Source organism: Neopelma chrysocephalum, unplaced genomic scaffold (genome assembly GCF_003984885.1).
Source record: "Neopelma chrysocephalum unplaced genomic scaffold, ASM398488v2 Primary Assembly neopelma1_82, whole genome shotgun sequence".
NCBI classification, from domain to species: domain Eukaryota; kingdom Metazoa; phylum Chordata; class Aves; order Passeriformes; family Pipridae; genus Neopelma; species Neopelma chrysocephalum.
The window spans coordinates 4,857,237-4,870,171 of NW_020897744.1; the positions used below are offsets into that span (position 1 = coordinate 4,857,237).

At 50.3% G+C, this 12,935-nt stretch overlaps 1 protein-coding gene across 2 annotated transcripts in view; it reads right to left on the reverse strand.

The window, feature by feature from the left end:
* Positions 1–2,734: 2,734 nt before the first annotated feature.
* Positions 2,735–12,935, reverse strand: part of ATP2A3 (ATPase sarcoplasmic/endoplasmic reticulum Ca2+ transporting 3) — a 52,157-nt gene continuing 41,956 nt past the window's right edge. The window contains exons 21-22 of one of the 2 annotated variants that reach the window (XM_027690813.1): positions 11,728–11,800; positions 2,735–7,553 (exon numbers count right to left, since the gene is read on the reverse strand). In XM_027690813.1, coding sequence (XP_027546614.1) covers positions 7,511–7,553; positions 11,728–11,800 — 116 coding nt within the window. In that variant the 3' untranslated portion in view covers positions 2,735–7,510. The remainder of the gene's footprint in view (positions 7,554–11,727; positions 11,801–12,935) is intronic. The other variant, XM_027690814.1, reaches the window with a different exon arrangement.

Consider the following 12,935-nt stretch of genomic DNA (forward strand, 5'->3'; position numbering starts at 1 on the left):
ACATTCATTTCCTCTGAATAACTTTTGTATCTCTTGGCCACTTCCAAGCAGAGCGGGCAGGAGGCCTCGGGGGTGTTCTGCCTGGAGTGATGAGATGCAAAGGCTGCAGATGCTGCTGGAGGCTGCAGCAGGTCCTGGGCACTGAGGGTGGGTTTTCCCTGGGCCCAGTGCTGAGCTGGGCTTGACCTGAGCAGCATGAAAACAAGGGATCAAATGGGACAACACAGGGACACAGAGGGTAACACTGGAAGTGTTCAAGGCCAGGTTGGACGGGGCTTTGAGCAACCTGGTCTAGTGAAGGTGTCCCTGCCCATGGAGGGGGAACTGGATGAGGTGGTCTTTAAGGTTCCTTTCTACCCAAACCAGGTGATTCTAATTCTAAAACCAGGTAGAGATAAGGAAAATGAGCCCATCAAGCTCCATGCCCCACCAGAGGGGAATATAGAAACAGCAAATGAGGTCCTAAAATCTGTGTTTGTGTCCAGGGTTGCAAAGCCCCAGGACCAGATTGCCCAAATGCTCTCCTGGGTCAGCTGGCATTGACTAGTCCCCAGCACCAGTCTTGGCCTCATCCAGCATCTCCAGCCCCAGCTGGGCCAGATGCCAAGGGCATTGAGGGCTGGTGACCCTCCGAGGGTATCCCTGGCAGTTCTGCACAGGGTCAGCACAGGGCTCTGTCCACAGCTGCCAAAGCAACTCCTTCCCCCTGCCCATTAAAGAGGCTCAGCCTGCAAAAAACTGGTGGTTTTAAGGGAGATGTTTGGAAATGTGAGTGCATCCTTTTTTTGAGCTGGGACATGGACACAGAGGATGGAGGAGCTGCTGGAGCACAAAGAGGGTGCTCTGAAAGCCTCTTCATGGGGATCAACCCCACCCCCACCCACAAAAACAAAGCTGTGGAAGGCATAAAAGCTGACAGGTCTTTCCAGGCTGTCGGACATTGCTTTTCCAAAAACTTATTGGGGGGGGAGGAAACCCAAAAATAAGAGATGAAGCTCATTTCACAACCCAGACTCATGCTTGGCAGAGTCCAGCACAGAGCTCTGAATTTCAGCACAAAAATGTGCAGCATGCTCAGATCTCTGGATGGGGAGGAGTAACACAGAGGCAAGGAGATGTAAAATATGACAGCGGGTGCAAAGGGGACCTGCTGTGGTTGAGGCTGCCAAGAAGAGCCCCTTAGAGCCGGTGGCTCTTCCCAACAATTTTGGCTGGCACAGACCCCCTTGCCCTCACCAGCCATAGGAGATGGTGACACTGCCCTGCTGGCAACGGGAAGGGGAGGGTGGAAAAAAAATTGGCAAATGAGAGCAAGCAAGGTCCTGCAAAACAGCATGTTCAGTTTTCTTTCCAATTTTAACTTGTCCTTGACCCTTCTTCGCTCCTTCTCAGCAGGGCTGGCTCCACTCCGTGCTTGTCCCGTGCTGCGACGCCCCGGCACAGGGAGACGTTTTTTGGAGGTGCTCACCCCTCAGAAGTGGCATTTCCACCCCCACTTGCTGTGACAACTGGAAATATTTCAGTGGTGGTTTAGCCAATGCCAAAGCAAACATGAATCTGAGATGCTGGGGGAAAAGGGTGTCAGTGGCCCTGTGGCCACTGAGGCCACTGGAAGTGTGGATGCACATCCCATGGGATGACTGGACACCTGCCATAGGGCACAGGGACCCTTGGTTTGGTTTTTTTGGGAGGGTAATCCCTGTTTTCTGAATCATGGCTCTAAAAGACAAGCATAGCCCCAGTGATGATGGTCCCCAGGGGTCTAGGGACCAATGCAACATCAGGTGGAGAATTTGGGGTGGTTTTGCCTCCACCCCCATGTCCTGAGACACCACTGCACTCTCAGGGGTGGCTGGTCTGGGGGACCATTGAGGGTCACCTCCAGCCATGGCAAGGGTGGTCCTCACGCTCTGACAATGGAAAGAACATGGTCTACATCTAGAAAAGAGGAGGCCAAGCAATGGCCCTTTCCCAAAACCAGCATTTGCCAGGGTATCCCATGTGCCTCTTTGTGACCCACTGTGGGTCACAGAGCTTTTGGCTTTCCCTGTGCAGCACCTTTCTCCTGCTCGTGGCATTGGGAAGGGGCACACGGGGCCACATCCCAGCAAAACCGCACCAAGGGCGGACGTTGCCATGAACACGGATTTGCTCCAAAACAGGATCCACAGCTGCATCAGGATTTTCCACTCAAAACATCACCGTGGGCAGAGCTCCGGGTGATGCGGAGATGGGAACGCACGGCCCCAAGCCCTGTGGCATCCTCTCAGAGGAGGCCAAGTTACTTAATTATCATTTATTTCATAATTATTTCTTGTGGAGGTCATTGCAGGGCTTATTTAATCCTCCCCTCTCAGCTGGGGGTGATAAGGTGATGACTATTCTGGACACGGCCAAAATTAGCACTGTTATTTGTATTCTTGTGCCCCAAGAGCAAATTAAAAAATTCCCAACAGTCACATCATGCCACTCCATTCATTTTGCCTTTGTTATCCCATGCCAGGCACAAACTCAGCTCCATTTCTAGTTTGGCTCCTCTGAAAACCCACAAGAAATCCTGATCTGGTGAGCACAACTCCTTTTACGGACGAAAAATGCCCTCAGGCACTCCTATACAGCTCCATCGGCTCCCAAATGCCCCCCAAATTAGCCACAAACAGGACAAGAAAAGCAAAAAAAAAAAAAAAAGGTAAAAAAACCCAACAACAACAGCAACTAGACAAAAACCCAAGAGTCATCCAGTAAAATCGCTTTTATTTCTGTAATTTTCTAAGTATAAAACAAATCAGCCCAATATTGTGTGAACAGAGTGCATTGTATGGATGTGACCACGAGGAGCCTTCCCACGTCTTCCCGGCACACCTGGATATTTACAGTCAGACAAAGGACACGATTTAGGAAGCGGTAATTTAGTGGAAAAATATCTCTCATATAATAAAATAGGAAACCTCATTTCTTTCAGTTCTGTCCCTCAGTTAACACCCTCCCACCCTCCCCAAGATATAATGATTTATCTTTTGCTACAGAGCACAAACTCAGAGATTTCTAGATTTGGCTGTTCAGGCATCTCATATAAAAAAAAATCAACATAGTCCCAGACCCAAGCCACTGAGAGCACCCCCTGGCAGCTCAGTAGTCACCCTCCTCTTGGTCCCAAGTGCCTGGATTGACCCAGTTCAGACACCCCCTGAGGTACCCACGGCCCCATCACTCCAGGCACACACAGATTTTGGCTCATTTAATGCCCCACCCACACCAAAAGCTGAATGGCACCACGAGGAAAGGTCCAGGGAGCACAATTCACTCTGTGTTTGCCTTTCCTCACTGCAGCCCTGCAAACCCTAACCCTAACCTTGCCATGCAAGCTCTGCACAGGGTGAAACCTTCTCCTTGGTACCAAAAACCTGAGTCCACACTGTCTCCCCTGACAGAAAATGCCACTGCAGAAGTGGGGGAAAAAACCAACTCAGGTGATCCTGAATCTCTGGCATCATTTATAGAAGGTGGCCATGGCAGGTATGGTCCAAAAATCACAATAAATCTTAGGAGTTGGTATTGGGGACTCTGGTGTGTTTGAAGTTCAGGAGTGATGTGATGCCAAGGTCACAATCTCACAAACATCTCTCAGCCTGAGCCCCTGCACAGCAATTATTTGAGGAGATTTGGTGGAGCAGGACCCTGTCTGGGGAGCAGCACTATCAACCTGATGTACAAAAGAAGAAACAAAAATTAATGCTGAGTTTTCCTGTTGCTCCTCTAGCTACTTCTGCCATCCACACCGTGAGCAGAAACTCCGATTCCATCCCAGGTTTGATGTTTTTACAGGAACAAAGTCCCCTCCAGTAGAGCCTGTCCCTCCAACTGACCTCTCCAGAGCCTGGTGGTACCATCCAGCCTTGGCATCAGAAACACACACACACGGCATCTTCCCAATGCCAAAGCTTCAAACACACAAATCCCAAAACTCATCCACACCCTGAGCCCTACAGCGGCCACACGACACAAATAAAACACAGGATGCAATGCTTTGCCCTTTTTCCTTTTCCAACCTGCCTCCCCATGGGATCACACACCACAGGGGGAAGAGCTCACCCAGCAACTTCCCACAATGACACAACATCCCAAAACAGTACAAAAGACTTTCCACAGCTGCTGCCCAAAGCTGATCCACCGGGTGTTTGCCCTGGGGACACGGGACCCTCCCCTCCCACCTTGGCTGTACCCCAGCACGGTGCTTGGCCCCTGAGGAAGGAGTATAAAGTGCTCATGGATAATCCCATGCTGCCATCCCAGCACATCCTATGCCCTGCACCTCGTGGACGATCTGCCACAGCAGCCCACCGATGTTAAAGGTCTTGCTGGAAAGACCTAATATTTTATTTAAAGCCTTCAAATATGCCAGGCAGCACCATCAAAATAAAACGAAAAAGGAAATAATTCCTAAACTCTGTTGCCAAAAAAAGCAAGGAGCACAGAGGTTTGCCCCCAAGCTGCTTTTTTTAACAAACTCCTGGGCAAAGCAGCCACCCAGGGCCCATCTCCCTTGTATTGCACGTTCAGATGCCTCGGTAAGACCCAAGACCTGATCCCAAAGTGATGGTCTTGGCTTTAGGATCTCCATGTTTCCACAAGAACATGCTCCAGCCCAGCGGGCTGCTGGTGGCACACATGCAATAAATAACTACTCTGTGATTTATCCTGACCCTTCACTGAAGAATAAAAGAAAAAATAATTACATCTCTGGATATTTTTCTACATCATTAAGATATTTGAAGTATAAGCCTCTGTAATCAAAGAGAATGGAGTGAAACCTGTATTCCAAGTAATTGAAGGATGGGGGGAAGAGAGATGTGCTCAAGCATTCAGAAGGGGAAATGATATGACAAAACATTCCCTCCTAGCAAGGGGAGGTTACCTGTGCTATTTTCTAGGTAGATCTGAAGGCTCACAATAGAAACCAAACTGAATTTGTTGCTGCTGGAAAGAACAAGCCTTTGGCTGGGACCCAGCTCTGGTTTGTTGCCCACAAAGGCTCAGGGTTTGCGACTCACAATTGCGACCCAACGACTGCATGAACAGACTGACCCTGCCCAGGCTTTTACACCAGCAACTCCTCCACACACACACATACACAAATTTGGGTAAAATTAATAATCCCCCAGCGCACCTCAAGTCCAGGGAAAACACTGTTAACTCAGGAAGTGCAATGGATGGGCCAAGCAGGTTCCTGCAGGCACAATGTCCCAGGGAGATGCCACGTGGCAGCTGAAAGCTTTGCTGGACCCTCCCAATACGACTGGGATGCTCTGAATCCAGTCTGGCCTCTGAATCCAGACCAGACTCTCCCAAACTGGTTTTCAGCCTCAGGGAAACACAGAAGCTGTTTCCTCTGATGTCCTCGAGCTGGTACTGGATTAAATTCCCACTGGTTATTTTTCTGCACGGAGAGATGGAACTGGACTCAAACATCTGGGACGTCTTTTCCAACCTACACAATTCCATTGTGTACTAAAATAAGGTGAAATCCACCCTTTTGGGGAAAGGCAAATCACACGTCTACAGCATTAGTCTTACTGAAGCCTTATCTTGAAGGCTTGAGCAGTACCTGGGTCATACCCTGGTCCTCTGCACCAGGGTGAACCTCATCCACGGTGAAAATCTTTGAAGAGGAATTGGTTGTCCCATGGGATCAACTAATTAAATCAATTAGACAGAACACATTTGAAAAATAAAACTTCTTCAAGACAAAGTATAATAAGATTTAAAAAAAAAAATCAGCAACAATCTTCTAACCACAGAGTATCTATAAAGATCTTTTTAAAGAGCTCCATATTAAAATTCCTTGAATACATTATATATTAAATACAGTAACAACATTTCATGCAAGGTTTTCTGTACAATAAATCAGCTCAGTAGTATAACAATTCTGTACATTCCCATTGGTCTGGGGGCTCTGCTCGTCTTCAATGCTGGTGATGGAGAAAAGAAAGGAAGGATGATATTTGGCACCTACTGTACAGAAGAAGAGTAGCTCTTGCCCAGGTGAAGCAGAAAAGCACTGGAAGCTTTTAAGAGGCAAAAAGTAGAAGAAAAAACCCAACAGTGAAGGAGCAAAATGCTACCCCAAACCCTGGCTCTAGTGCTGTTGCTGGAATGTAAGAGAAAGGAAAGATACAGGCTCTGGCTAGTTAAATATTATCAGGATGGATCATAGGGGACCATGAGGAAAACAGGAGGGAGGATTTGGAGAGCTGGAGAAGAAACCACCCACTCTCAGCTTCTCAGCTGATGTGGTTTGATGGAGACAGATCAATTTAATGGATCCCAAATCCACTCAGGATCTACCAACCCTCACTGCAGCCTGCCTCGCTCCTGCTGTGGAAAAATCCCAAGAGGGCAAAATAAACTTGGTGCCTTATAAAAAGGGATGCCACAACAAACACCACCCATGGAGAAAGACCAGGTTATGTACAAGCATACATTCATTCCCATCTTGATCCCTTGGCAAGGATGCCCTGTGCAAGACAGTGATGTTCTCCAAAGCAGAGGACACAAAGTCATGGACACGCTCCTAAAGACTTAAGCTCTACTCCTGCTAGGGAAGTAGTTAAAAATACACTGAGGGATGAAAGTGTGACCAGGAGGGAGTGGTGGACATGAGGAATGCAAAGGTGGGTGTCCCCATGCTTTGCTTTACATGGCTGCCCCTACGAGGAGGAGGGTGGTTCATATAGTGCAGATGGGATGTAAGATGTGGGATGGAGAAGGACAGACAAGGCTACGTCATGCTTTGGTGTTGGATGAGCCTGAGAAGGTGCTGGGCTTTCCACAACGCAGGGATCAAACGGGACAGCACGATAAATAGGGAGAACTTTGCCTTCCACCACAGGCACCTGATCTCAATGTACAAACACACATCTGTGAGATCCACACCGCCGTCGGACACGCTCTGAAGGTATTCCCAGATGCTGTGGCCACCGGAGCGGCCAGCAGAGCAGCAGTGATGAAATCATCAAGGGTCAGAGACCCCAACACACGGCCCCCTCACCCCTCTCCCCGCCCTCACCCACTGCCAAGCCCTTCCTGGCCCCAGAAGCTGCCCTCATTCACCCCATCCCCTTGGGGGATGCAGCCTCCCATCTGCGCTCGGCGTGTCACCCAAAATCCCGACTGCCCCCCTTCGTGGAGGATGCCCTGCCTGAGCTCACCCGGCGAGGGTGAAAATTGGAAAGAGGATCTCAAATTTGGCAGGAACAAATCCCCAAGGAACCGCGTTGCAACGACCCAGGTCCACACAGCTCCATCCCCAAACCCAACGCCAGCTGTCCAGTAATTGCACTCGTATGTACAGGAAAAAGAAAGCTACGAAACAAAACAAAATCAGTATTTTTCTTTTCGACGATTCACCCGCATTTGTCTGATAGTCGGACACATGCATGTCCTGCTGGCTTCTAGTGATGGTCACACATGCAAGACTTCAGTCCGAGTTACAAGTTAAGGATCCTTTAGTTCAGAGTGTTGCCTTCGTGTCATTCATTTCTTGTCCTCTTCTCCTGAAATGAAGCAAAAAAAAAAAAAAGGAAAAATATTGGTGAGGGTTCAAAGCAAACCAGCTCCCTGTTTTTGTTATCAAGAGTGGCTGCTCTTGGTTGATCCCAAAAGGGGACCTGGGATCCTGTCTGCACAGAGTTGGTCCTACTGTAGCCACGGCAGCTCAGGCTGTGTCAGGAGGAGGAGGATGCTGGTCCCTGGGTGAGGAAGGGCTCGGCACACTCAGCCTGCAGGAGGCAGGAAAAGGGATGAGGCAGAGCCATACAGGCACAGGAATGGTGGGAGATGAGCAGGCAGGATGCCTTGCTACTGCTCCTAATGAGGCATCACCCTGAGAAAGGCAGTGACTCAGAGAGAAAGGAAAGTCACTGCATCCCATCAGCCGTCCCTGCCACAGCCAGATCTGTGGATGCTGCTCCTTGGGCTGACACCACTTACACACAGTACACATATATTTACCTTCAGAACAATGAGCAAGGACCAATCTACTCATCACAGCCACTATTCCAGCCCCAGGGCTGCCCTCCTCCCTTCTCCCTCCCTCCAGATGAATGAGGTTGGACAGGGAAGATAACAGGCAACACATGGCCTGAAGGAAAGCTACAGTATTCAGCTTGAACTCCATGTGAGCAGCCTCAAAATCCCTGCCAGAGCTTGACTCACATCAACCAGATCCTCAATTTTCAAGCAGTTGACAGGAGCTTCCCTGACCCCCCGAGGCAGCAGCTGCCCTCCAGCCCGGGGCAGCTCACTCTGCCCAGAAACAGGTTTTATTTCTTAAAAAAACCCACTCACAAGCAGCACTTCTTAAGAAATCACTTATCGGCAATCTTTCAGCTGCATTTCTCTCTCTTTCATCGCTGCACATATCACCAAACACATCTCACAGGGGACTGCTGTTACTGTGCTCTTGATAAATAGGGGTCCTGCCCGGGGTTACCCGCGAGCTCCGCACCCGCTGCCAACCCCGGTGCCGACAAGCTTCCAGGGGAATTAATAAATAACAGGGGAGAGAGAGGGAAAAAGCCTTTTTGCAACTTCTGCCAAAACTTTTTGCAGTGCTGGCTGGAGAGCCCAGCCCAGCTGTCCTAAGATAAAATGGCTTGTTGCAATGGCAGCATCCCCCCAGATAACCCCCACACCTCCAGATAACCCCCACACCGTGGGCTTTGGTGCCCAGCAGGGATGCTGGCGACTGCACTGTATTAAATCTCAGTGCAATAATCAAAATTCATCTCCTCCCCATTTCAGAGGTGTCCCTTCAGCAGCTTCAGCAGCTGAACAGTCTCTACCAGGTGACACATCAGTGGTTATTCACCAGCCATGGCACTTCCCCTAAACACATTGCCCTGTGGTTGTGCAAACAGGGAGGATGCCATGGCATGGGGCAGACAGGCACAGGGAAGGGACATGGCTGCAGTGTTTGTTCTTCAAAATGCTACTCTCAGGCCTCTAAATAACCCAATCCTGGCACAGAGAGAGTCAGGCGTTTCCATGAGCCCTGCAACAGCCAAGGGTCTGGCTCCCACTCAGCTTTAGGAGGATGCAGGTCCCTGCATGCCAGTGTCTGTCTGTCCTCCCCTCACACTGGTGACAGGAGCACAGGGGATGCAGGACCTGTTTGCAGGAATGATAAATGATGGAGCAGTGGTGATCCATCTGGATCCTGCCTCACACCAAACCTCCCAGGGGGGGTCACAGCCCTCCAGCATCTGCAAATCAGCAGCTGAACAACGCGAGCTCAGCTTCTGCAAGATCTGCTCCCCTCAGCACAGTCGAGGCTTTTGAGGAGGTTTCTCCTTATTGCTTTTGACTTTCCTCTTAACAGGTTCCTGTAAAAGGTGCTGCTGGAGGGATGCAGACTCCAGCTGCCAGCCTGGATCACTTCCTCCACCAAAGGAAACACCACAGCCCTTGTAGCTCTGAAAACTGCACGTCTCATCCATCGCACCAGGGCACCAAGCTTCATCCGAGAGCCCAAACCCCAGGAGAAAACCAAAAAGGAAAACCTTTTCCCATCCCTTTCCCATCCCAGGGCAGCAGCGCTGTCAGCTTCCCTCTGCTCTTCCATTTCTAAAGCATGACACACTGACATACCCAATAAAACAGGAGAGGGGGGGAAATAAAACCAAAGAGCAAGGCAGCAGAGCTGGAAAATCCCATGTGGAGATTCCAGCACTGAAAGGTGCAGCACTGCTCTCCTGCAGAGCATCCCACAGCTCAAGGGAGAGACTTGGCCCCTGGGGACACATTCCTCTGCCAGCGCCCAGCCAAGGTAGCTCCACACAGAGATTACCCTACAAGGGCAGGCCACGGCCGCAGGCGCTTGCTCCCTGCTCTGCCGTGCCAGGGAGAGGGATGCTGCCTCCTCCGCAGGGAACATGGGCAGGCAGCAGCCCCTCTGCTCCTGGGGGAGTGCTGGGGGGTTCCCTCATTCCCAGGTGCACCGAGGAAGATGAGGGTGAGCAGCTCTATTTCACTACTGCTGGTGGGGTTTTGTGATGGGAAAGGAGATTTTGGTCCCTGCAGATTTTGGGCTGTCTTAGACGCCTGGCAGAGAGTGTGATGCACTTGTCACCACACTGCCACCTCTGCCAGCCACTCTCCTCTGGGAGGATGCTGAAGCATAAAGGTGATGCCAGCTTGGCAGAGAAGTGGCCAAAGCTCCCATGGCAATGGAGATGCTCATGCAAGGGTGCAAATCCCACCTGCACATCAGCTGAGGCAGCAGGAGGCTGTGGGGCACTGTGCTGCCCACCAGGGAGGGAACAGAGACCCAAGCAGGGCAGTCATCACTTGCAGCTCCTGCAAAATCATCCCAAGGGCTTCTGTGCTCGCTGGGTGCAAGGACAAATGGCTGCATAAATGCCAATCTGCCACAAAACACACCCAAGTCAATTCCTGTGCATCAAAACTCCTGATTTTCAGTGATGCTGCTGCTGTCAGGGCAGGTGCGTAGTTGTGTTGCAGAAAGCACCTGCTTCATGATTTGCCCCTGCTTTTGCCACAGCACAAGTGAGAAACAGTGATGCTCGAGCACCCAGGCAGGGCCTGCTGCTCAGTGTGCTGAAAACAACCACCGTGGCAACTCCACCAGCTCTGATGGGTTTGCTTCAAGATGGTGAAGATGAGGAGGCCCAGGGACAGTGCAGGAGGGGAGCAGGGTGGCCTCAGCAGTGGGGTGAGGGTGTACAGAGCTACATGAGCACCAGGGTTATCTCAGTGTCCTTTCTAGATTTGATACCTTTTGAGAACCACTCAGAAAAGGGACTTCTGCAAGGTCTTTGCACAGATGCCTGGAAACCATCCTCCTGCATGCCACAGGATTCAGAAAGAACAAACACTTCAATGCACAGAGCATGGAAAATATTAAAGATACCAGAGCAAGAGGTACTTAAGGGTGGTCAGCCCCTGTGAGCCTGCCAGTGTGTATCTGTGTGACAGACCCTGAGAGGGCCCATCTCCACGTTCCTGACCAGAACATCTGCAGATCCCACCAAGCCAACCCAGCTCAGTTCTGCACATTCACTTGCTCTCACACTCACGTTGCCTCCCAAAACTCAGACAGCAGAAACCTCAGAGGGGGCCAGGAGGGGAAGGCGGCAGCCAGACATGCAAAGTATGTGAGATGAAAGGCTGGACATGGCAAGGATGATGGGGAGAGGAATGTAAAGCACTGAGACCACGGTGAAAACTGAAGAGTCTCAGCTTTTGGCCACTTCAAGGACAAGGAAAATCCAGCATAATGGAAACACAACAACTTATCTAAATCTCATCAAAAGGAGAAACTTTTCCATGCAAAACCTGAATCAGCAGAATATACATTCTGCTCACAGCTATACATTTGCATTCCTCAGCTGAACACCCTTGGCCATCCCATGCTGGAGACCATCCCCAAGTGCTGCCTTGCAGAGATCAAGCCTGGCCCTTGGCCAAAACTGCCATCAAACAGATACTTCACAGGCTTTTTAGACCTTATTTTGAAGCAAAACACAGAGGCCACTGTGGGAAAGGAGATCCTGTCTGGGTACAGGGTCCCTGGGCTCTGGTATTGGCTGTTTTTCTAAGCCATGTTCACCCAGACACATTCCAAGCAGGTCCCCACCACACATGAGCAAGACTTTGTAGGAAGCACAGGGATACTGCATTCAGGGATGAGACATGTAGGAAGCCAACCCTTGCTCTGGAGTCTTGCAGGTTTTCAACTGGTGCTCCCCGCTCCACTCGGGTCTTACTGTCCTGAGAATGCCTGGTAAAAAAATCACAAGACCACACATAAAAGTGGTTTTTGGAGGTTTTTTTCCCTTTGATTTTCAAAGCCCAGAGGAATTAGGAAGATGAAGAATTTCAATTACTTCTTTCAAATCCGATGATTGAAGCGTGATTTTGGCCCACAGCTGTGATTGAATAACTGCAGGGGAAACCCTGGCTGGGTGAGACACAGAGCAACCCGTGAGCATCGGCAGCATCATGGCCGTGGGGATGAGGGCAGCTCAGAGGACCCAGCATGCTGGGAGGAAACACTCTGAGCTGGCAGGATGGCACTTGGAAGGATCACATGCCTACCAGGAACCTTGCTGTGCTCGGAGCTGCGCAGGCAGAGCCAAAGAAAAGCCTTTCCTCCAACAGTGCTGAGACTTCAAGGAGAAATACAAAGTGTGGGAGAGAGACAGACTCATCCCTAGATCACAGATGGTGAAGTGAAGACCGAGGGCATGCATGGGATGCAAAACAGCCAGGAATCAACCAGCTCTCCTACACCCCAGCCCGGTGCCACGCCATGGATTGTTGCTACAGGCTTGTAATTGTGGGATAAAACAGACCTGCGTGTCTGGTGAGAGAAACAACAACTAAAAAAAATAAGCTAGAAACAATTTCTATCTGGTCTGTAAAAACAGGAGCCCCTGCACCTCTGTTTCTCTGAGCAATCGCTGTGTTTATGCATCAGCTCAAGGCAGAAAGGAAGACTGACATGAGCACCCCACCACACCAGGACCCACTGATGGGGAGGGCGACCAGTTTGGGATCATTTCTTGCTTGCAATAATTTCCCATCCCATATTTCCACCTTTTTGCAGGGTTCTGCTCCATGAGAAACCAAACAGAGCTGCTATGAAGGCCCAGATCCCTCCCTGACAGGCCTGGTCAGACCTGCCTTCAGCCCTGAAAGGCAAGAGTGGCTTTGCAGAGTTTTCCTGGATCATTATTACAGGGTGAAGGTAAAAGGAGGGGTTTGCTAGAACACCGGTTGCCTTAGGGGTGAAAAAAGGTTTGAGCGAGGTGATGCTGTGGAAGGACATCCAGTCCCCACACTCAGATTGTTCATCTGCTCCCAGAGCTTCCCCAGGCAAGGACAGTGTTTCTCCTGCCCTTCTTCTCCCTGCT